A 20,828-nucleotide genomic window follows, 5' to 3' on the forward strand; every position below is an offset into this window, starting at 1 on the left:
GTTGTTTTTAAAGACCAACTTCTTTAATGATACATACCAGTGTTATACTAAGCTTATAAAATAAAGTTGTCTGCATGTAAATACAAGAGAAACATTAAGAAATCAATAGTGATCAGGACAGGGAGTTCAATTCCTGTACAAATTTAGAAATGACTCACTCAAGAGAAGATAAATTAACATACATGGCTGTGACAATATGAACATGGGTGTAGTCAACGTGATCCATTGCTTGAAGAAAGAGGGCAGATCGAGGATTAAGATATTAACAGGAGATCCAGTCTTAAATGGGATGTGAAAAAGCAAACACCACACGTGGATACTGAGGCATTTTTCTCAAGTATTCGATTCTTTGGGTGAGTTTGGAACACCAGCGCTTCCCGCTCTCACAATACAGAAATGGAGGTATTGACAGCCTTACCCCAGTCTCTCGCCGTACAACGGGGACGGGACATCCCGCTTGTCACCTGGGGGCTTAAAGAGGGCTAGAGGTTGGGATGTTTGTGAGCACATGAAATACAGGGTTTTAACAGCCCATTTAGCAGTAGTGAAACTTTTGGTTTTCAACTGTGCCTGCACTTCATAAAAAGTCACATGAGTAGCTAACCGTGTTGTCCCACATGTATTGCTTCACAGCTTTATTTCTGCAGTTACAAGCAATTCAAAACTACTAAATGTTAGAGGCAAGCCTCTTAACTTCTTATCAAAGAAGATCTGTCCATCTTACCGCAAGACAAACAGTATTGCACTTCAAGGTTATATTAACTGAGTTACAGAATCTCTTTAAGGACTGAAGCATTACTTACGCACATCCATTGCGCTATGTGTCTGCTTAAAAAGATAAGCAAGAGAAATTAATTTTAAATTAATACTGCAGGGTACTGTGAAGATGACAAAGCATAGGCCCTCTGTGTACTTATATTTCTAATGCTTAAAAGGTTCTCCCATCACGAGGCTGGTTTAGCACAGCAGCCTACAGAACCGACCGTGCCCTTTCCCTGGCTCAGTGGTCCAGGATCCGAAGGTTGCCAGAGACGATTTTGTTCTCTAGTAGAGCTCCAGCTGGGATGTCAATTCTGTCGCCATGGTTTGCAATGATGATAACTGTTCCCTGGATTTACAGAAGAGAGAACAAGCAATTAGAAGCTTGATGAACTCTTATATTACCTGTTGAGTTGGAACGAGCGAGAGTAGTGGTGTCTGGGGGACTGGTTAGGTGTCAGCTGGAACACAGCTGGCTCCTGGATGCATTTAGGTGTATTGTTCCTGCACACATTTTTTTCTTCCCCCCACAACAAAGATTTCAAACAAGCAACACTGGAAACACTGTAATTACCAGCACACTAGATATGATCAGCTTACAAGCAGGGCTGATGCCTTCTCTGAAGATACACGCTTGCTGTAAGCACCTTTACCATGTCTGCTTGCTTTTAGGTGGAAAAATGTTCCCCCCATCAGTGTGTTGTGGCACAGCTATATGTGCACGAGCGTGCAGTCTGATAACAGCCCAAGCTGGTTGTGTCAGCAGCTGAACTGCCCTGGACTGTTACAGGACCGTGACGATGGTCCACAAGGATTGGCGAGATCCCAAGGAAGAACTTCAGAGAGAAATTAATTGCTCAGCTCCATTGTTTACTAATAGATCAAGAACCCCAGAGTGATGAGAAGGAGCCTGTGGCTGTTGAGCCAGCTCCAGAGATGAGGTGGGATGTGCCTTGTAGAGCTAAAGGACAAAGACGTTGCTCCGAACACTGAGCCATGAGGTCTGTGGTGGTTTCAAAGTTCACAGATAAACCTCAGCTCCCCTGGCACTATACAGAGAAGCTGCTCTAGCAAGTAACGCTCCTTTCTAAGGGTCACTGTTCAGGCTGGGCCTCTGCAGCCCTCAGGCCATGAATTATTTAATTATTAAAATAATTAAATTACTTAAATTCCTAGGAGAGCTTCCACGGACTGGGCATAAAGGCACTGACTTAGACAGGATCAGGTACTGAGGAGCAGAGATCAGTCACGTTTATCCAGGAGCATAAACACACTCACCTTTAATGAAACATTCTTCCCAAATGTAACATCACCTGAAACCGTGAGATGATCCAGCTCCAGCATGTCTGGAATACTTTCAAACCTCCGCAGGTAATCTTGAACCTTTTGGAGAGAGGGAAGAATAGAGACAGTTTAAATCCATCTGTGGATTAAGACAGGTGTGGGAGCTTCCCGAGAACTCCTTTCAGGGATCGTTCTGGAATCTACATCAGACAAATATATGAATTGCTACTTTGAAAGCGAGGCAGTATTGTCATTTCTGTCAGCAATAACTATGAGAAATGGCAAGGGCAGCATCTCACCACAGTTCAGCAAGCTCTGGAGAGCCCACCCAATTCACCTTCCGTTCCCTCCACTGACAGGGTAAAGGAGCACCCGACAGCAGGACATAGGGCATCATGCACACGTTAAGTAGTTTGTATTACCCTAACAAGGAGCAAAAGAGAATGCCCAGATGGGCAGAGGCAGATAAAGTGAACCTCATTTATTGCTACTTTCAACTTGTTTATTGCTATGGACTGTTAGTTTTTATTCAAAGAAATAAAACCAGAGTATAATTATAGGAGTTTACCTTTGTGAAAGAACTCCCCAGTTTGACAAGAGGCACTGTTGGAAATTCACGCTTCTCACTCATCGTTAGAGATCCAGCATTAAGGCTATACAAATTAGACATCACAAGCAAGAGATCTGACGTGGTCTTAACAGGCAGAAAACGACTACGAGGTACATTTATCCCCAGAGAGTTCTCAAAACTCTTAATAGCAGCACCAACTGCAGTCTCCAACTGGATAATATTCAAGCCTCCATCTAGAGTCTGGAAGAGAAAACTCACGTAAACACAAGCGGTGGGTAACGGCACTCAGAACTAGAGAGGAGTGTTAAGTCAGAGCTCTGCAGTTACCGACAGACTGGCTCCTTGCTGAAGGCAGCAGTCCCTGTTTAGTTACCTAGAAACAAACAGTTCTTTTGAGTTCATTTCCTTTAAAATCTTCCTAGCTGATTACCTTTGGGTTAACAATGATCTCCATGTCAATGGCATTTTTCTCTTGCAGCCTTTTAATCGCAGACAGAGCAATCCACAAATTGTTGGTATTGAATATTTTGAATTTTGACACGGACTTGAATTCATCCACGTGTGCTTTTGGGACCTGAGCTATCTCCACCAGCCTCAGCTTGTTTTCGTACTGCGTAAGCGTGCCACCCTGCAAGGGTCAAAGAAGAAGTTTTAAGTCCTCTTCATGAGAAGCCAGAGAAATGTCCCCCTCACCCCAAACAGATGCACTCTTTTGTTGGCATTTAAAGTTGAACCTCAGTGAAAACACTGCTTGTGTTCAGCTACCATGTTACTAATTATAGAGCATATTTAAAGTGCAGTCAGAACTGTTAAATGATCCTCTTTCAACACTCCAAGACAGTTAATTCTTTTAATGAAAGTTGTTGAGAATCTTTTGCAAGTGCTGCTGTTGTCAAAAAACACTTTCAGCGGTACTTTAATAGGTTACAGAGCAAAATCAAAATTGAATCTCATAGTTCTGTATTTGTGGCACTCACGGGAAAAACAAGTGGTGCTTCAGTAACCTGAACTGTGTTCTTGTAGTGCATTTCTGTGTTTTTATAGGACTATGTCAGAGCTTTCTTACTGTCTAATAAATACAGAGAAAGTCATGTTTCCTCCCCATCCTCACATTTAAATGAACAGAGGCAAAGTGCAGTTACAGGACAAATTACTGCATGCTAGAAGTATTTCATATATATGCCATAAAGACCTGACAAGTTGTTAAACCTGGACTTTGTACAAAGTCGAGCAGTTGGGGCAGGAGCTAACTAGGAGCTGGCAGCCACAGCACGCAGAGCTGTGCCCTGCACACCTTGTCAGCTGGGTCAGCAGTTCTCAGTCAGTAGAGATACAACTGCTGTGTCCCACCCCTCACAGCCCTACTTTTACCGTCCTCCAACTTCTCCCCCATGTAAGTGATAGTTTGGAGAAGGTATGGAGGTTGTGACCTGCACCCTGCAGAAACCACTTGGGTTTTTTTTCAGTGATCGGTCAAGTCCAGGCTGTCCTTGTCTGCTGTTGCCCAGAACCTAGATCCCATTTGTTCCATGAATTAGAACTTCATAAACTTGCTGATTTTGTGCATCTCAAATTAGATCACAGCTGATGTGTTAAATGGTGCCTAAAATAGCTATAAGAAGATTTAATGTATGTCTGAATTCATGCATATAGAAGAGACGAGAGGCTGAGATTCTCATCAGCGTGCCAGGCAGCGTTCAGACAGACTCGCACAACCATCCCCCGTTTACCTTCACATCTGCCCTGGTTTTGTTTGTTACTTCCATGACAAATTCACAGCGTTTTCCATTGGGTGGGTTCATAAGATGGTTAAGAATGTAAAGGTCCACAGTGGCACCCAAGTTATCTATATTGGATACAAAAATATATTCCTTCCCCTCTCCGATCAGGTTATCCAGCAGACCGGAGTTATAGAAGCTGGCGTAGATATCTCCATGGCCCGGGGGGTACCAGCACTCCGTATTCTCTCCTGAGCAAGACACACCCTTGGCTATTGGCAGCAGAGTTTCCTTGTTAATTCTAGGATACCTGGGAAGACAGTGGGTTTTGTTAAGTTCTCGCCAACATCAGACTAGCAGAAATTAAAACAAAATACAATCATAAAGGTGCGACTACGTGGGCTGTTTCATACGGCTTTTGAAAACGGGCTTTCTAGGTTAGTGGAAGAACCCTGCAAATACCAAGCTCTCACGGAGAAGCTGCAGAATGCAATCCTCACTCAAGGACCGAAAGCCACAGTTCTCCGACCGTGCTGTAAAACAGCTCTCCTCCAACAGACAGGTTCGGACATCTTCAGCCGCTGTGGGTCTGTTCTTGATAAGGAAGCCATGTTCTGTCTCCCTCCAGAGCCCAGGTATCCCAAAAGCAAATTCAGGAATCAAGCAGCCAGTACACCATTATTCACACATTTCTTAGAGACTGCGTCCCCCACGCACCCCTCTCCCTAATTTCAACACATTGCCTTTGACTCTGCCTAACACCCTGACGTTTCAGTCTTTCAAAGAGGCCCAAAATAGAGACTGACGGGGTACAGAAGACACTGTTGCTACCACAGCATCTCAAACTAAAACCCCACACCATTTGCAATATGGAGAAATGCAAGCTAGTTTTTCCTTTCATCCCAAGTGGAGAAGTTTTTTGATACCTGCTTTGATTAAAAGTATATATCTTCACACGGCTGTGACTGTACTTCTGCAAGATTTTCTTGGTGTCATCATCGGTGTTGAAGGAATTCATGAGAACAAGAGGAACATCGGTGTTGTAGGATTTGTTTAAATGCTAAGATGGGAAAGAAATGGTAAATTCAGCATGTATTACTAGCTTTAACCTTGACAACTAAGGATTTTGAGAGAAATAAACTATTTGATAAAACAGACTGGAAACAATAAATGCATGAGATAAAAGAGGTGCTTATGCCAACAGAATGGGTAATAAATCAGGTAAAGGAAAACAAATCCTTGTAAGATTAGGCCCACATTAATTAATACATAATTAATCTTTGTTTTTAAATCCACATTGAGATTCAAAATTTGAAAAGCACAACAGCACAAAACAGTTATTTTAAATTTTAGGCTATTGTTGATTACAAAAAGCACATTTTTCCGCAAATTACTGAAGTCTGTCAGGGTAAGGTTTCAAAACCTTCTCTGCACAGTAAGCACTTTGGAGCCTTTTTGGCGTGCTATGAGATGGACTATAGTATCAAGAGTACATAATGAAATGTCACAATGTTAATTATTTGGGCATCTGTGAAAGTGGAGCTGAAATACACCAGCATTTCCGTGTGGAGAGCACAGCAAAGGCAAAAAATCAAACAACATGACAACGTTCCATCAAAGAGCGTGCAGAAAAAAAAGATACTTCAGTGAGTTCAAAGCTTTGTGTATCAGATTGCCCTCCGGTGGCGTCGGAGACTTCCACAACAACCCTTTTGAGAAAGTGCTGGCAACACCAAAGGATTAGGACTGCATTAGCTGGATATAAATGTAAGTCTGGTTTAGAACCCTCTAACCGTACACGGGAGGGTCGCTCCAAACAAACGCCACACTGAGGCAAAAACTGTTGGAGCTCCAGAAACTATGGAACAGGCACGCCCAATTCCCTGCTCTAATGACTATCTTAATTATCTGCTGCAAGAGGAATATTCTGCATTAAAACCATAAGCTGAAGTGTCCTCTCTCAACACCAACAGCTGTTATTTTCTTTTACTTTTCTTTCTTCAGAGGAAAATGCCAGCAATCACTTCCAGCATGAGAGTTTTAATTTGACAAGGAACTTGGAGCTGCTGTGAAGAGCTCTGCACATAAAAAAGCTTTTAAAAAGCTAAACTTAAACTTGCACCTGGAGGAGTCGGAAACAAGCCCAGGAGTTAGCCATGCCAGGCCAGCTCTATGCTTTGATTGCTTGTGTTTCTGGACACAGCCACCACTGTCTGGGCTGGCGTGCATGGGCAGAATTACACTTGTGCTAACGCGTGGAGCGGACAGAGTTCCATCACCGAGTGCTCCGTCCCTCTCACGCCCATTCTTTCCAAAGCAATTCTCCACTTCACCACCAGCACTGTGACCAGACCTCACTTCCCTCCCCTCCTCCTTTTGGCAAGCCTCCATTGAGATCTCTCAAAGTGTCACACAGGAGCAGCTCAGCGTGTCTCGCTATCTCCGACGTAGAAAGAAAAGCCCATCAGAAGTTACCTCAATCTGCTGAACTGTCAGATCCAAGAAGGTGTTCTCGTTCCGCACCCCAATAAGACTTTTGGGGCCTTTACAACCCATACTTGTGCCCAAGCCGCCATTGAGTTTCACAACCACCAGCTTGTTCAAGACAGAAGCAATGTTATCGGGCAGTCCTCGGGCCTTTATCTTCTCATAGGGCTGGATCTGTAAAAACAAACAAACTCGGCAGTCAGATATTCGGAAGGAAATTGCTTTCTCCTAAAAACCTTCAAAACTTAACGTGGCAACAATACCCACATTTATTTATACAATTTATGACGCTAAAGAACATTTGCAAAATGAGCCTACAATAATCTGATTTGTTACAATACAAACAACCCAATTTGTTACTACAATAACCTCTTCTCTTGAGAAGTTGTATAGACTTTGTGACACCAGGCACAGTCAGCTTCATCCAGATGAAAAGATGTCTCTGTCTGCTCTTCCAGCGAAGGGAACTGACCTGATGGTGAGGAGGGGCAGGGAAGGAGTCAGGCCACTTATGCCACTTAACACAACCCTTCTCTTGTCCTGCGGGAAACGGAGTCTTCTTGTGAGCCATCTGACTCACTTCCCAAGTGAGATGACCCGCTTCAGTCAGGTCACTACTTACGAACACAAAACTTTTCTTCCCCGAGCAGCTTAAACTGGCAGATTTTTTTTGATACTTTGAGGTTGTCAGAGGCAACATTCTTATAAAAGGTCGGTTCTTTAACTCCATCTAAACCAATTTTTATTCCAACTGCTAGTGCAATATAATCACAATTTGTCTCTCCCGATAGTGTGCTACAATGTGGAAGAAAGTTCCTAGTTCTTAGCCTGCTGATTGCGGGATGTCCATCCAGCTCACGTTCTACCTTGCTGACAGCTGTATCCTACAGGTTTAAAAACAGAGCATGGGCTACATTTGGGGCTAGTGATGGAGAGCAGAACCAGGCTTGTAATGACAGTATGCCTTGTATTAGGCAATGCTTATCCCCTAATCCAAAGCACCTAAAAGTCAAGGAAACAAAGGTAACAATGAAACTACAAGCATCATGCCAAAACTGTTAGAGCAAAATCAACACAATTATCCTTTAGCCTGCCCTTCTAGAGATTTTCTTTTGAAGAAAACCCTTGGTGTTTGAGTGCTGTGTGTATTCTAGCAGCAAGAAAATTATTTTAGTTCTGATAAGATCCACAGCTAATTTCCGAAAACAAATACATACAGAGTAGCTTTCAGAACTGTGTTTGCTTTGGGCAAGTCAGGCTGGGGTTCAAATGGAAATTCATATTGCACTGGAACAAGAGTCGTATTTCTTACTCGGATGTGCGGGGGCAGAGCAGAGAGTTTGCGCAATTCCAGCATTCCAGTACGCCACAGGCAGCAGATTAGAGCAGATCCCTCACATTAGGGAAATTCTGCCTTACGCAGGATCTAGAAAGCTTATGGTATATATTTAAAGATAAGATCACTCCACATGGAGTTACAATGGCTCAGGCAGCAGCAGTAACACAGTCACTGCCATTTCACAGAGGACATACACGGACTTCTTTCCAAAGTTCCTAGAACTTTTCAGGAACAGAAATGCACAAAAAAGCAGAATCTTGCTGTGTTTTGTTGACAACAGAGACTGTGTTCAGGCTGGGTAGACACCTGAAAAACAACTCTTCTTATTAACGAAGGAGATGATAAACACTATTTTAATGTACTGAAGGTACATCAGAAAGCTTAATGAACGTTTCACTACCAGCAGGATCTACGCTCAGAGATTTACTACTTCCCATCCACTCTTAAGATCGATACCACCCTGTATTAGACCACGAATGGATTTAAAACATTTAGGTTTGAGCTTTAGCTGGGTAGGACACAAGTCACACCCACAACGTTCAGGCACCATCTGAACAGCCAAAAAAATTATTTCAACTTTCAAGTCTCACTAGGTTCTTCTTGCATCACTCACAATATAGTTCTCCATAAAGAAGAAAGTCTGTCACTCAGTTCAGGGCTGGACTGCCTCAAAATCATTTGCTTTTGCTGAAGTGCCAACTACCCTTTCATGCCTTCACCATCATACCTGCAACTAGCTTATGCAGGAAGCGCAGACTACAATCCTGATGAAGTGAACAGTTCCACCCAGGCCCTCCAGTCAGGGATTTAGTTCACTGGATGTTGCATTAGCTACAACACAAAATTTATAACTCAGCCTCACTAAAAATTTCAGTTTGTTCTGGCACAGGCATTGGAAGCGACAATGAAGCCCTGGATCTTGAAGGGTCCTTAATTCGGAGAATAACAAATGTCAGGAACTCTGATTCAAGCAGGATGGTTGCAGCATCAGGACTGCTGGATGCCAGTGGTGTCACCTCGCAGTTCCAGTCACGCGTAGGCACTAACACGCAGAACCACCTCATCACCTGTGAGCGTACACCCAAACGTAAGAAGCACTCCACAGTAATACAAATCAATTCTTGCTCTAAGGAACAGTGGACTTGACAAGCAAGCGCTGATGGGAAAATACTTCAAGAACAAAAAGGGGCAGGAATGACATGGCTTACAGATGCATGACTACAGTGTTACTCATTTGAGATATGTCTCAAAACTGGTTTGGGACTGTCCTAAGATGACATATCCAGCTTCTTTTGGTTTTGCAGACAATGTCGCAGAAGCAATTTTGAGAACAGTTTGCATGAGGCAACATCGGGAGTTTGACTAACAGATTTCAGAAGCATACTCCTACTGCAAGGAGGTTTGCAAGAGTTTGTCAGAGACAGACGAAATGAGCATCAGGGCTGTCATCGTGGGTAGACAGGAAAGGAATACACCCATATTAGTCAATATGTAGTTACGAAAAACAAGGAAGTATTTACTCGGCACCAAGGGACAGTTTTAGAGATAGAACCAAGCGAACCATTAAAACCTGTTTCCAGAGTTGAAGATTAGGAAGACGTTTTGCTTTGGAGTAAAAGCATGACATTCTTCCTTTGCCTTCATGATACAGTTCATTGAGATGACAATCAGCTGCAGACAAGAATCTGACCACTGGGGGAAAAAAAAAGCCTCTAATAGACAAGGTCCTTTCACACTCACATTGCTTCGGATGCTCTCTTTACATGCTAGATGAGGTTTTGCATCGCTATTCTGAGGTTAACTTGATCACTGCAGTTCTCTCAGAGGCCTCCCAGCAGGACTTTGCTATTGCTTCCAATTCAAACAAACAGATCACTACAATCTACAACAGGATTAAATTACACTTGCCATGTCCACATTCTTTACCTCCTCTCCTTGTTAACCACCACGCTAAGTATACTTTCTTCTCTGAAGGCACTAATGGGCCCTAACTATGCTAGCTCTCACTATAAGCCTTTGGACATGTGGAAGCAAAGCCTCTGGAAGGAAAAAACAAGTCAGAGGTTTACCAATATAGTGTGAAATGGGTTCAATCTTCTGTTACCATTGTCTGAAGCTTAGAAGTTGCTTGCCCATCAGTATTAGTTGTTACACTGAAAACACAGAGGTCAGGGATGAAATCTCCGATTGCAGAGAAAAATGGAGGAATATGACGAGACAACCATTTCTGTTTCAATTTACTGACAGGAGCCTTCACTTGTCAATAGATGCTTCAGGAAAGAACAGAAAGTTACAGTCAAAGAACAAGCACAATGGATAACACATTAGATGACCCATGGAAGTCTGATCAAAAATTCTGCTCCTGCATAGCACAGACCCATGGCATTGGGCAAAAGCCTGAAACACCTTTCTGACCTCATCTGAAAATCAAAAGTTGCTTATGTAAAATAGAAAATTAAAAAACAAAGCCTATAAATGCAATAAACTATTCGTGAACTTTAAGCTGTTAAAAATAAACAAAATAAACCCCCAACCCCACACTTAGGCACATTTTTTGGGTGCTTTTATTTTATAGATGTATACACATGTATGTCTGCATGTATACACACGCATGTACATATATACCTAAACAGATACTTTGAGCTCCACTAGGTATCAGCTGAAGATGACACTTGCCAGAATTCTCAGTGCTTTGGACTGATCAAGCAGCAAACCAATTCTCCAAAACCATCACAGACAAATAAATCCACACTGGGGAGAGTAAGTTGTTGCCTTCCAGGCTGTGATACTTGTAGTGCGAGATTCTCAAAAGCAGCCAAGCACTCCACCACCATCACCACCACCTCATAAAACAAGGTCATCCATACAGGCAATTACAAATCATTGGCAAGATTACCAACCAACTTTCCAAATGAGCCTTATGTGTACCAATCTCTGTGCTGTTCTAATAAGACCAGGAGGAGAGTACACTGTGAGGTTTTATAGCTAGGAAAAGAAAACTCCACTGGAACTGAAGCCCTCAGAGAAAATCTGCATATATCCACAAATAGATACTTGTCCCAAAGAACTAAGCACTGCAGTCTTTATTCTAAAGCCCTTCTAAAATGATCACTTTTCACCCCTTCTAAAAGCTCATACTGTTCTTACCTGTATTAATTAGGCTAATAATTCTTGAATGATGGTCCTTAAGAAATCAACTTTTATCTAATAATTCCACAAGTCATACCCCTCAGCAAAGAATTATTTGGGGGAAGTTACACTTCAGGTCACTTGGAAAGGGTTTCATGTAAGATACATTTCACTTTCCACAGTATGTCCCCTACGTGATCGACACACTAAAAAGGAGGTGGAGGCAGGATAAATACAAGCAGGGTTTGAGGAGGGTAGGGAGATGGGGCTCTTATGGTCAGCAAAAAAAGAAAGAAAAAAAAAAAAGTCAAGAAAGTTAAATTTGCTCAGTTTTTGAGAGCGCTCAACCCACCTCCTGTCAGATCAGGAAGTCTAAGTATCACCCAAGTAATCCTAAAGAAAGAGGTATTTAGTATGAAGTGAAGGCAGCATGGAAGAAAGTTTGTTTGCAGGTATTTTTCCTTAGCTTTCTTCTGTGACATTTACCAAGTATGATGATTTGGAGTTCATGCTAGGAAGCAAAATTTCCTTTGAGATCATGCATGCATCTCACCTGACCCACAGTGACCTAATTTTGCAGGACTCTTACCTTTCTCTCTCTCTTGTCAAAAGTTGATACACAAACACATTAGACACACATGGACACACCTGAGAATGAGCTGGTACAGGCCATAAGGAAGAAGAGAGATATTCTTTCTAATCCTGCCTTTCTTTCAGCCCTTAGTGACCTTAAGTTAGACCTTTGCCTAAGTTTTTTTAAACAGCTTCTCCTGCCTGAGCATGTCCCATCAGTCTATTTCAGTGTCTTATCATAACCCTCCTGTTTGACATTTGCTCTCAATGTCCTACATGGTGATTTTCAGTCCTCTACAGAACTTAAAGAGTTTTTCCACTGAAGGTGTGCAAAACTTTAAAAATAGGCAGTAGCTCTCCCTCTTCACAAAGCAGCCCATTCACTTGCATCAAATTGCTGTAATTTAATCCCAGGCTTTATCTTGACCCAGGGAACAGTTTATTCCTTTCATTGTTGCAACTACCTTTTTACATATTTAAAAGACTTATCATTCCCCAGAGTCTCACCCACCTCTAGACTAAAAGTAACCCCCTTTTCTTGAGCCTTCCTTGTAAGTCATGTTATCTAGAACTCCAATTTCTCACCTTGGCCTCTTTACTGAAGGCGGATTTTTCTCCCCAAAGCAACACTTCATTCAGTGTTACAGTACAGAAGAGAGAGACATCACATGTTTTTGAAGCTAAAAGAAAACACTCAACCTTGGAAAAAACCCTAGACTTGCTCTAAAACAGCATCATTCTTCAACGCTTTAGAGAGCAGCACTGCATCTGTTCTGGAAGTAACCGGACAGCCTGCCTTTCAGTTGGAAACAGAGCCTTGATTGAATCACCACAGAGAGGCTAAGAGAAACCACAAATGTGTGAAGACACAGAAATCCCGCAATATGCCAAGATCACTACACTGGGAAAAGCAAGAATTTGTAGCACAACTACACCGTTAGTTACACAAGAGTCAAAAGACAGCCTAGGGCCACAGATGAATCAATAAAATGAGGTTAGGTTTAATAGGAAGTATTTACTTCAGTATGAAACAGTGCTGAAAAAAATATTTAGTGCTTTTTCAGTAGCAGCTCAAGTGGCAGGTTATAAGTTATAACAACATAGATGGCATTAGAAAATTACACTCAAATAACCCCCGCAGTGAACTACTTGTTTCAGATTCCTTGCTTTTACTGAGCTGCTGTAGATTGCAGAAGTTGCTAAATGAGCTATACAATCCAGCCCACTTGCCATATGTCCCTTCCAAATTATTTAGCAGAATGGATTGCTGGAAACAGTCTCATCCGAGACGTGCAACCTTCGTTCACAGGCAGGAGGGAAACGGGAACAACAAGGGTTCTACCGACTTCCTCTCTCACACAAGTTACCGTTTACCCCAGAGAAGGTACCAAATGGTAAGATGGCATCCGTCCCATTTTGTTCCCCTGCTCCAAGGATAGCTAACAAAACACCACCAAAGAACTTGACACATATGTTAAGCAGGACCTGATGTTCAGGAACACGTACAGCATATGTCAATAAATAATTATTTTTCAGTTAGAACCCAAAGCGTTGTCCTACGTGACTTTACAGAACCGTGGCAGATATATCCATTCTATGGGCGACTACATCGTTTGCTACAAGTAACAATTATCAGTTTTATGTTCCTTACAGACTGTCACTTCATTGTAACTTACAGAATCTTCTGGAGGTCTCTGAATCTTCCCCCAGTCCACAGATGGTCCCTTTTCTTGTAGGAATCTATGAAACAGCTTCTTAAATCCTTCCAGGTCCTTTTTAGTGTGCTACAAAGAAGATATGCATTAGTTAATGCTGGTATTTAATGCATACCTATTTGATCATGGAAGCATTTCTACTAACTTGATGTACAATCTATTCACAAGAGTAATTTTATCAGCACTGAAGTAGACAGGCTAAAATGTAAATAAAATTCTAAAAAGTATCAAAAGCTCATTTCCCCTAAAACTCAAGGTCCAAACCCAACTTGGACACCTAAAAGACAAGTCTTTAGTCAAAATCATAACCACTAGAATTTGGCCCAATCTTTAGGATAACAGCTTTATCCTCCCCTTCTGTAATCTGTTAAAGATTACACAGAACCATTAATAACTAAAGATGATTAAACACTTAATGATAAGCATGTCACCCAGTTTATATGGTACCAGAAGTCTCCTACTGACACTGTATCCAGGCTACTCTTCCACTCAGGATCAGAGCACGTCCTAAAAATAAGGATCGTGGTATTCTGTGATTTGGCTCCCTGCATAATATTTGCCTGAATTTCCTGCATCTGATTTCCCATGCTGAGTTGGGTCCACATTACGCTCCTTACCTCTAGCTCATTTGAAGGTGCAGTCGCAAGTATCTTATCAAGTTCTACTTTCATTGAATACTCCAGCTCTTGTCGAATGACTTCCTGAAACTGTGAAGTGCCAGCCTGAGACATTGCTTTGCTGAAATCTTAAATAAAAATAAAACATGGGTTAAAGGCAAAAGAAGAAAACTAGCTTGTTTAGACTACAAATAGCCTTCAATTTTCTTTTAAAAATTAATAAACTCATAATCTAGTCTCATTTGATTACTGTGCTAACACTGCAGGAATCTAAAGTTTTTGTTCTTAGTAACTTGGAGAACAGACCTTAAATTGGAGCCACAGAACAACCACCCTTCTCTCAAAAGTCCCAAAAGACCAATGATCCATCTCAAGAAGTGTCCAAAAATCCACAGCAGTACACTTTTTTCCTAGAGAGCCAAAGAATTCACATCCTACTGCATCAACATACTTTAGCAAGTAAAAGTGTGAAAAAGCTTTTCACTAAAAAAATTCTTTTATGTAGAACATTGTGATCAAGGGTATCCTTCTGTTCACACAACCAAATAAAAACATATGCTTTAATTATTTATACGACACACTTCCACACGATCTTCAGTTTGTTCCAGTAAATACTCCCTTACTTTATCATATGAGTATTTTCACACTACAGCATGCTTTTCAGTTACTAAGCAACCTAGAAAATTAGTCTATCACTTCAGCATTTGTTTTGCTTTTGAAAGTGATAAGCTCCATAAATGTGAAAAAGAGTAAACACACGAGTGTTCTATACAGTAAAGTCCACATCGCAGAAACGGGAGATAACATGACTTTATTTTCCAACAGAAAGTATTTGAAGCGTGTGTGTTCTCAAAAGACATTCTGAGTATGTTCTCTAAAGACCTCAGTTAATTTAATTTCTGCCAAATCCCTTGAGTAATCACTTCTCTAACACAGAGAGTGATGTATTGCCAAATATAGCTGGATTTTAGAAACACTCTGAATACTAGTGCAAAAAGGGACAGGAGGAAAGTTTGCAAGCGAACAGAGCGATACTGCCAGAAAATACTGTCGGAAGAGGAGCCCGTGTTTAAAGTTTACTTATTTAGAACACGCATTAAAAGGCTATTCTATTGAGAATGTCTAAGAAAGCCAGAGGCAGTTCATTTCAATACAATTTTGATTTCATTTTATTTTTTTAAGCAAAGTATTCCACAGCCTCAGACTCAGTGACAGTATCTAATCCTTGCTTTGAAGCCCACAGAAGCCATTTTCCTGACTGCACTGTTTTGCAGGTAGGGGAGGAAAAAAAAAAAAGACAGACAAGTGCTGCAGTGCACATACTATGTGTGGTGTAACACAGGGGAAACGCCAGGTCAAGATGAACAGTGCGATGAACAATAGGTTCTTTTTTTAATCAAATGCTTCATTTAGTAGTAAAAACAGGTAGTAGTTGAAAGCCTGTTAGGCCTATCTTTCCAGGTCAAATATGTAAAAACACGGGACAGCTCTTGATTAGGAAGCACTTCCTCCTACAGAAAAATGAGGAGGTCTATACCAGCTTAATACTTTCATACCGAACTGCTACAAGTCCTGTCTTTTCATTCACACATTTTGGGTTGATGCGTACTGAAACACTATATTTAAACTTCCAGAGAAACAGCTCAGGGGGGGAAATACTTTCAGATGTTTGTAATCTTCCCTGAAACATGCTGTAATACATGACTTCTGTTACAGCAACAACAGTGGTCATTTTTCACAGTTCATCAGCCTGTAAAACATCTGAACTTCCCAATATGATGCAACGCATCTCAGAGGAAACTCTGCAAATGTCAAGTATTCAGAGACCATCATTCGTGCTGTTAAACACACTGAGGCTAAGTAAGGCAGAGCCAGCTAGCAACTTCCCCAGGCTGCCATGTAAGTAGGAAAATCTTGTTCACCCATATTAGCCAAAAGACTTGTATCTACCAGAGAAAAGCATTTAGAGCTTAAGTAACATCACAAACAAATCAAAAGAAAAAGGCATCATGAAAGTGTGTGATAATGTCCTAGTTTGTTTTGTTTTGGTATTTTTTTTTAATAATACTATAAATTGTCCACAACTTCATGAGCAAATGCTAAACACATTTGATCACCAATGTCCTCGCAGAGAAGTAAAGCAAACCAAGCATCAAGCATGCAGACCAGCCAGCTAGATGGGACATTTCTTACCAAAACTCAGACCGCCAAAGCTACCAGTGCTGTCAGCTGCACCCTTCATTGGCAGCAGAATATTTAGGCTTTACAAGGACCATTTAACAACTACTGCGACCACTCGGCCTCATCCAGATTCAACATGCCAGGGCACGGTTGCTTGGGGAGAGCACTATTAGTACTATTATTATTTTGGGGAAGAGAGAGGAAGGGCATGGCTGGAGTCCATAAAAACATGTGTTTGCCTGGTGCAGGAAAAGTATCTATTCTGCATATGTAAGAATTTGAATACTGTAACTAAGCAGCCAAGAGAAATAGCAACTCAAAGCTTTTCTGCTTTTAACATGCCATTGCGAGGCAGAGGCTTTTAAGCATTTATCTTAAGAGATGTCCACTGGGATTTGGACTGGATTGGGATCTACAGCACTCTTCAAAGGCTCCCCAAAGCAAGACCCCAACAGCAGCATCAGAGCATCTGCTCCAAACACACACGCTACTAGTTGTTCCTGTGTTGTTGCCCCTTGGAGTTTTTGGGGAGAAGCTGGTATTTATGCACCTGGGCCTACCACTAGCAGAAAGACAGAAAGACAACTGCAGCCCTTTAACATGAGCTTCTGTTAAAATTAACAGCCTGGGTGAAGGTTGATTTCCCCTTGCACCCTAGCAAGCAACAAGGAAGTAGAAAGGCCAGTGCAACCACATATCTGAAAGCAATTATTTCCTCCAGGCAAGTAAAATTTCCTAAGGCTATAACGAAACATAGTTATTGTGCCTCTAAAATTCAGATGAGAGGCAGCGGTGTTGGATAACGGCAGGACAAGGTTTACAAGGGGACATGCAGTCATAGACTCCCGAATTATTTTTAAAAAGAAATGCCTCTTCCAGGCTATTTTGCAACCAGTGCCTCAGATTTCAGCCTAAGCCCACTTTTATTGGGCCAGTATTTGTGAACACTCATCTGAAGGAAGAAAAGGGTGGGATAAGGTAGTGGAAGACTCCTGGGGGACCAGCCCACGCAGGAAATTAGCACAGAGCAAAAGAGCATGACTAAACAGTTGAGGCTTCAGAAAGCACTGGGCTCTGCAAAAACGTCCACCCAGGATATCTTATTTTAATGTCTTCCATAGAAAGTGTTTCCTCAAGTAGCAGAGAAAGTTTGCAGTGGTATGTGATGCGTGGAGAGTTTCACTCAAACCCTCCTGCCCCCACTGTTATTTCTAGCATGCTTTTGTGCTCTGCTCTCACTGCTAACCTGCCCCCTGCCCTCACAGCATGAACTACTGCACATGGCAGAGTATTTGCAGGTTTATGATATATAACTTTACAACTGATATATGAAAAAACACAACGTGATAAATCAGATCGAGGTAATAAAAAGGAGGTCTTCGTACAAGTGTCAGAACCAAAATAAGGGACAGACGTCCTCAGGAAAACTGCACAAGAACAGAATAGCGGTCACCCCTTAACTCAGGGGTTTGCATGTATTTCCTTTCTGCTGTCCCTCCTCTTATTCGACATTAAAAGCAGAGAATGCATTAAGACTGATTAGTTTTGTTCATTAAGTCAGAAGAGAACTTCACTGCCTTGGTACTCGGTATACAAGGACCCAGCACAGGAGGGAGACATGGGACAAAGTCAAGCAGGAAGTCCCCTCTCTCATGAAAAAAAATGGAAATCTTTTGGGCTGAGGGTTACTTTTGCAATCCAAGTAAGTATACAGAAAGACTTACAGCAGAAAATTTTTTAGGTCTCCTTGGAGCCAGCCTACTAGCATAAAAATCAAGAAGGGTGGTCAGTAAGTTAAAACATGCAGCTGAACTTTAAATGCTCTATCCTTGAACACTGTGCTGAGGGTACAGAGTGAATGCCATAACTTCCACCAACCCCACTGAAAGTTCAAGGCAATTTTATTCCTGACAAGGGTAAAAATCTCTTTAAATACCCACACTATAATGTGCAATGCTAATAAATATTACCTCGTTGGCTTCTTAAAACGGAACATACCCACTCAGCCTTTACGAACATTTTTCTTTTCTTATTACTAGGGGCAAAACCTGCCAATGTGTTGGACTGAAGGATACGTGAAGGGAAACCTATACACGCTCTCTCTCATTAACAGGTGAGCACGTTAGCCTGAGCTAACTCGGAAGTTTGCAACCTAGGAAGCCATTCTTGCCAGCTGCGTGCACCAAGAGTTTAGGTGTAACGGTCAGACGCAGCTGGATTTCTCATTCTAGCAGCTGATCCTCATGCTAAAAATACCACTTGACATTGGCAACACGTTTTAGTACTATTGGCCTGATAAAAGAGTACTTAAATGGTGGATACTTTTGTAAAATGCCTCTAGGATTGTCAAGTCTTTTGATAGTTTTTTTTAAAAACTGATTATGATTTTTACATAGGTTTCTCCAGTTTTCAGTTTCATAAAAAAAAAATCACTTGCAAGATGGCTACCTTCAGCAGTAGGCTGAGATAAGCCAATTCCATTTATAAAGAACAATTCAGAATGTATTTTTGTAATGTATCTCACAGCAAGAAGGGGCTTAGCTTAAGTTTCAGAGCGGCTGGTTGAGCAATGTGGCTGTTAACACTTCCCCCCCTTCAGCTCTCTGCATTTTGCCCAGGTGCCACAGGACATTTGCAGACAGTTGACACATTTAGGCAGCAAGTGTTGTGTGGTCCTAAACATCCACGAGTGACCCACAGTGATTTCCCAAAGCCTGCGAAGGCCCTCAAACGTTCAACTCCGTACAGCAAAAGACCTACTCGTGCTCTTTCTAGAGGCAGCATTACATTTCTCGATAGGCCTGTATGGATTTATATCAAGGAAACCTGCAGGCACGGATTTCATTACAAAAAGCGCACACACACCATTAGAAACATCGGAAAGGAGGGAAAGAAAACTGCCACAGCAATGCACCAAAGTCATTTTTCCTCCCCAAAATGACCTCTTGTGGGCTGGTTCCCTGTTTCGCAATAAAGGAATCTGAAACTCAGACCACGTACACGCACGCTCACACATGCGGAGAGTAAAGGAGAGCGCCTGAGCCTATCGGGGGCAGAAAATGCCAAAATACACTCGAGCCTCCAGAGGAAAGAAAGTGAAGATGTTCGACCTCAGCGCTCTTCCTCCCCCAACTTTAACAGACTGCTTAGTAGAGAGGGGAAGATTTGCGCTTGCAAGATCCCCCTGTATACTCCAGATCCTGCCTGTGCAGCAGCCGGGGACTGAAGCCCTGCCGCTCCAACCCGCCGGTTTCATCCTGCGCCTGTACCGCACGAGAGACGCGCATCCACCGAGGGAAAGGGAACCGAGCCGAGCAGAACCGGCAGAGGCCCCGCTGCTAAAGAACAAATAACACTTTGAGAAAGCCCTTGCACATCCCAACTCGCCTGCCGACCGGGCTGCTACACCTACCACTGCCTGCGCTCCACCGGGCTGCTGGGAAGGAGAGACAAAACAAAAAAAAAGCAGAGATCTATGTATACACTGCTGAAGAGTCAAAAAAAAAAAAAAATTACAAAGCGCATCAGCTTACCTTTCGCAAAAGACGACATTTTCGCTCTTTAATAAAATAAATACTTTGCTCTTATAAATACAGGCTGAATTGTTTTGGGTCTTTTTTACCCAAAGGCTGCGGGGGGGACAGGCCGGGAGGGCTGACCGCCGGCGGTCGAGCAGCTGCGCGGCGGCGGGAGAGACGGCGGCCCCGGCCCCGCTGGGAGCAGCCCGCCCGCCGCGCTGGCCCCTCAGCCGAGCAGCTCCTCCCGGGCCGGCGGGCGGGAGGCAAACCCCGAGGAATTTAAATTTCATCAATGAAAGAGGCGGACCCGCCGCGCCCCGGGTTTCGCCACCCCCAACCCTCCCCTCCTCTCCCCTCCCCGCCGGGCTGGGCCGCCCGCCCGCCTCCCCGGGGCTCGGCCGCACGGCTCCTCCCCACTCCCGGACCGGACGGGCCGGGCCGGGCCGGGCCGGGCCGGCACGGCTGCCCCCGGCTCCGCATGCCCCGCGCGGCCCTTAGGCCCGAGGGCGGCCCCGCCTCTCCCTCAGGCGGCGGGAGGACCGGGAGGGGCCGCGAGGGGCCTTCCCGCCGCCGCCGCCGCCCCCTCTCGCCGCCCCGAGGAGGAGATGGGGGGGAGGGGGGCGGCGGTCCCGCCGTACCCACCTCGTCGCTGCCGGCACCGCGGGCGGCGGGGGGCGGGGAGGGGCGGGGCGGCGGCGCGCGGACACCCTCCGCCCTCCCCCCTCCCGCGGGGGCGGGGTCCCGCCGCCTTCCCGGCGGGCCCCTCGCGGCGGCGGCGGAAGTGGGCGGGGCGAAGCGCCAGGCCCCGCCCGCCCGCGCCGGGGGAAGGCCGCGCCCCGCGCGCGCATGCGCCGGGCCGCGGACGGGAGTGGTGGCGGCGCGGCGGGTCGCTGCGCGGAGCAGCCCCCTCAGCCATCCCGCGGGCGGTGCCGGGGCC

At 43.7% G+C, this 20,828-nt stretch overlaps 1 protein-coding gene across 2 annotated transcripts; it reads right to left on the reverse strand.

Annotated features, from left to right (window-relative positions):
* Position 1: 1 nt before the first annotated feature.
* UGP2 (UDP-glucose pyrophosphorylase 2) lies at positions 2-20,621 on the reverse strand. Of its 2 annotated transcripts, none has more exons than XM_074817307.1 (10): positions 20,534-20,621; positions 14,193-14,320; positions 13,537-13,644; positions 6,808-6,993; positions 5,259-5,392; positions 4,345-4,642; positions 3,045-3,242; positions 2,612-2,854; positions 2,038-2,142; positions 2-1,108 (listed from the first exon to the last, which is right to left on the reverse strand). In XM_074817307.1, the coding sequence occupies exons 2-10, from the start codon at positions 14,304-14,306 to the stop codon at positions 1,001-1,003; spliced, it is 1,494 nt and encodes a 497-aa protein (XP_074673408.1). In that variant the 5' UTR covers positions 14,307-14,320; positions 20,534-20,621; the 3' UTR covers positions 2-1,000. The 2 variants fall into 2 exon arrangements, with proteins under 2 accessions (XP_074673408.1, XP_074673407.1); XM_074817306.1 differs by lacking the exon at positions 20,534-20,621 and adding an exon at positions 19,907-20,185.
* Between the last annotated feature and the right edge of the window lie 207 nt (positions 20,622-20,828).

This window comes from Strix aluco, chromosome 3 (genome assembly GCF_031877795.1).
Source record: "Strix aluco isolate bStrAlu1 chromosome 3, bStrAlu1.hap1, whole genome shotgun sequence".
In the NCBI taxonomy this organism is placed as follows: domain Eukaryota; kingdom Metazoa; phylum Chordata; class Aves; order Strigiformes; family Strigidae; genus Strix; species Strix aluco.

Bases quoted from the DNA above. Each gene is read 5' to 3' on its own strand.
- UGP2 (XM_074817306.1), bottom strand. The intron at 3,243-4,344 runs GTAAACGGGGGA...TGACCCTTGCAG, and splicing joins AAACCAGGGCAGATGTGAAG to GGTGGCACGCTTACGCAGTA. The intron at 1,109-2,037 runs GTGAGTGTGTTT...CTGTAAATCCAG, and splicing joins GGAAGAATGTTTCATTAAAG to GGAACAGTTATCATCATTGC.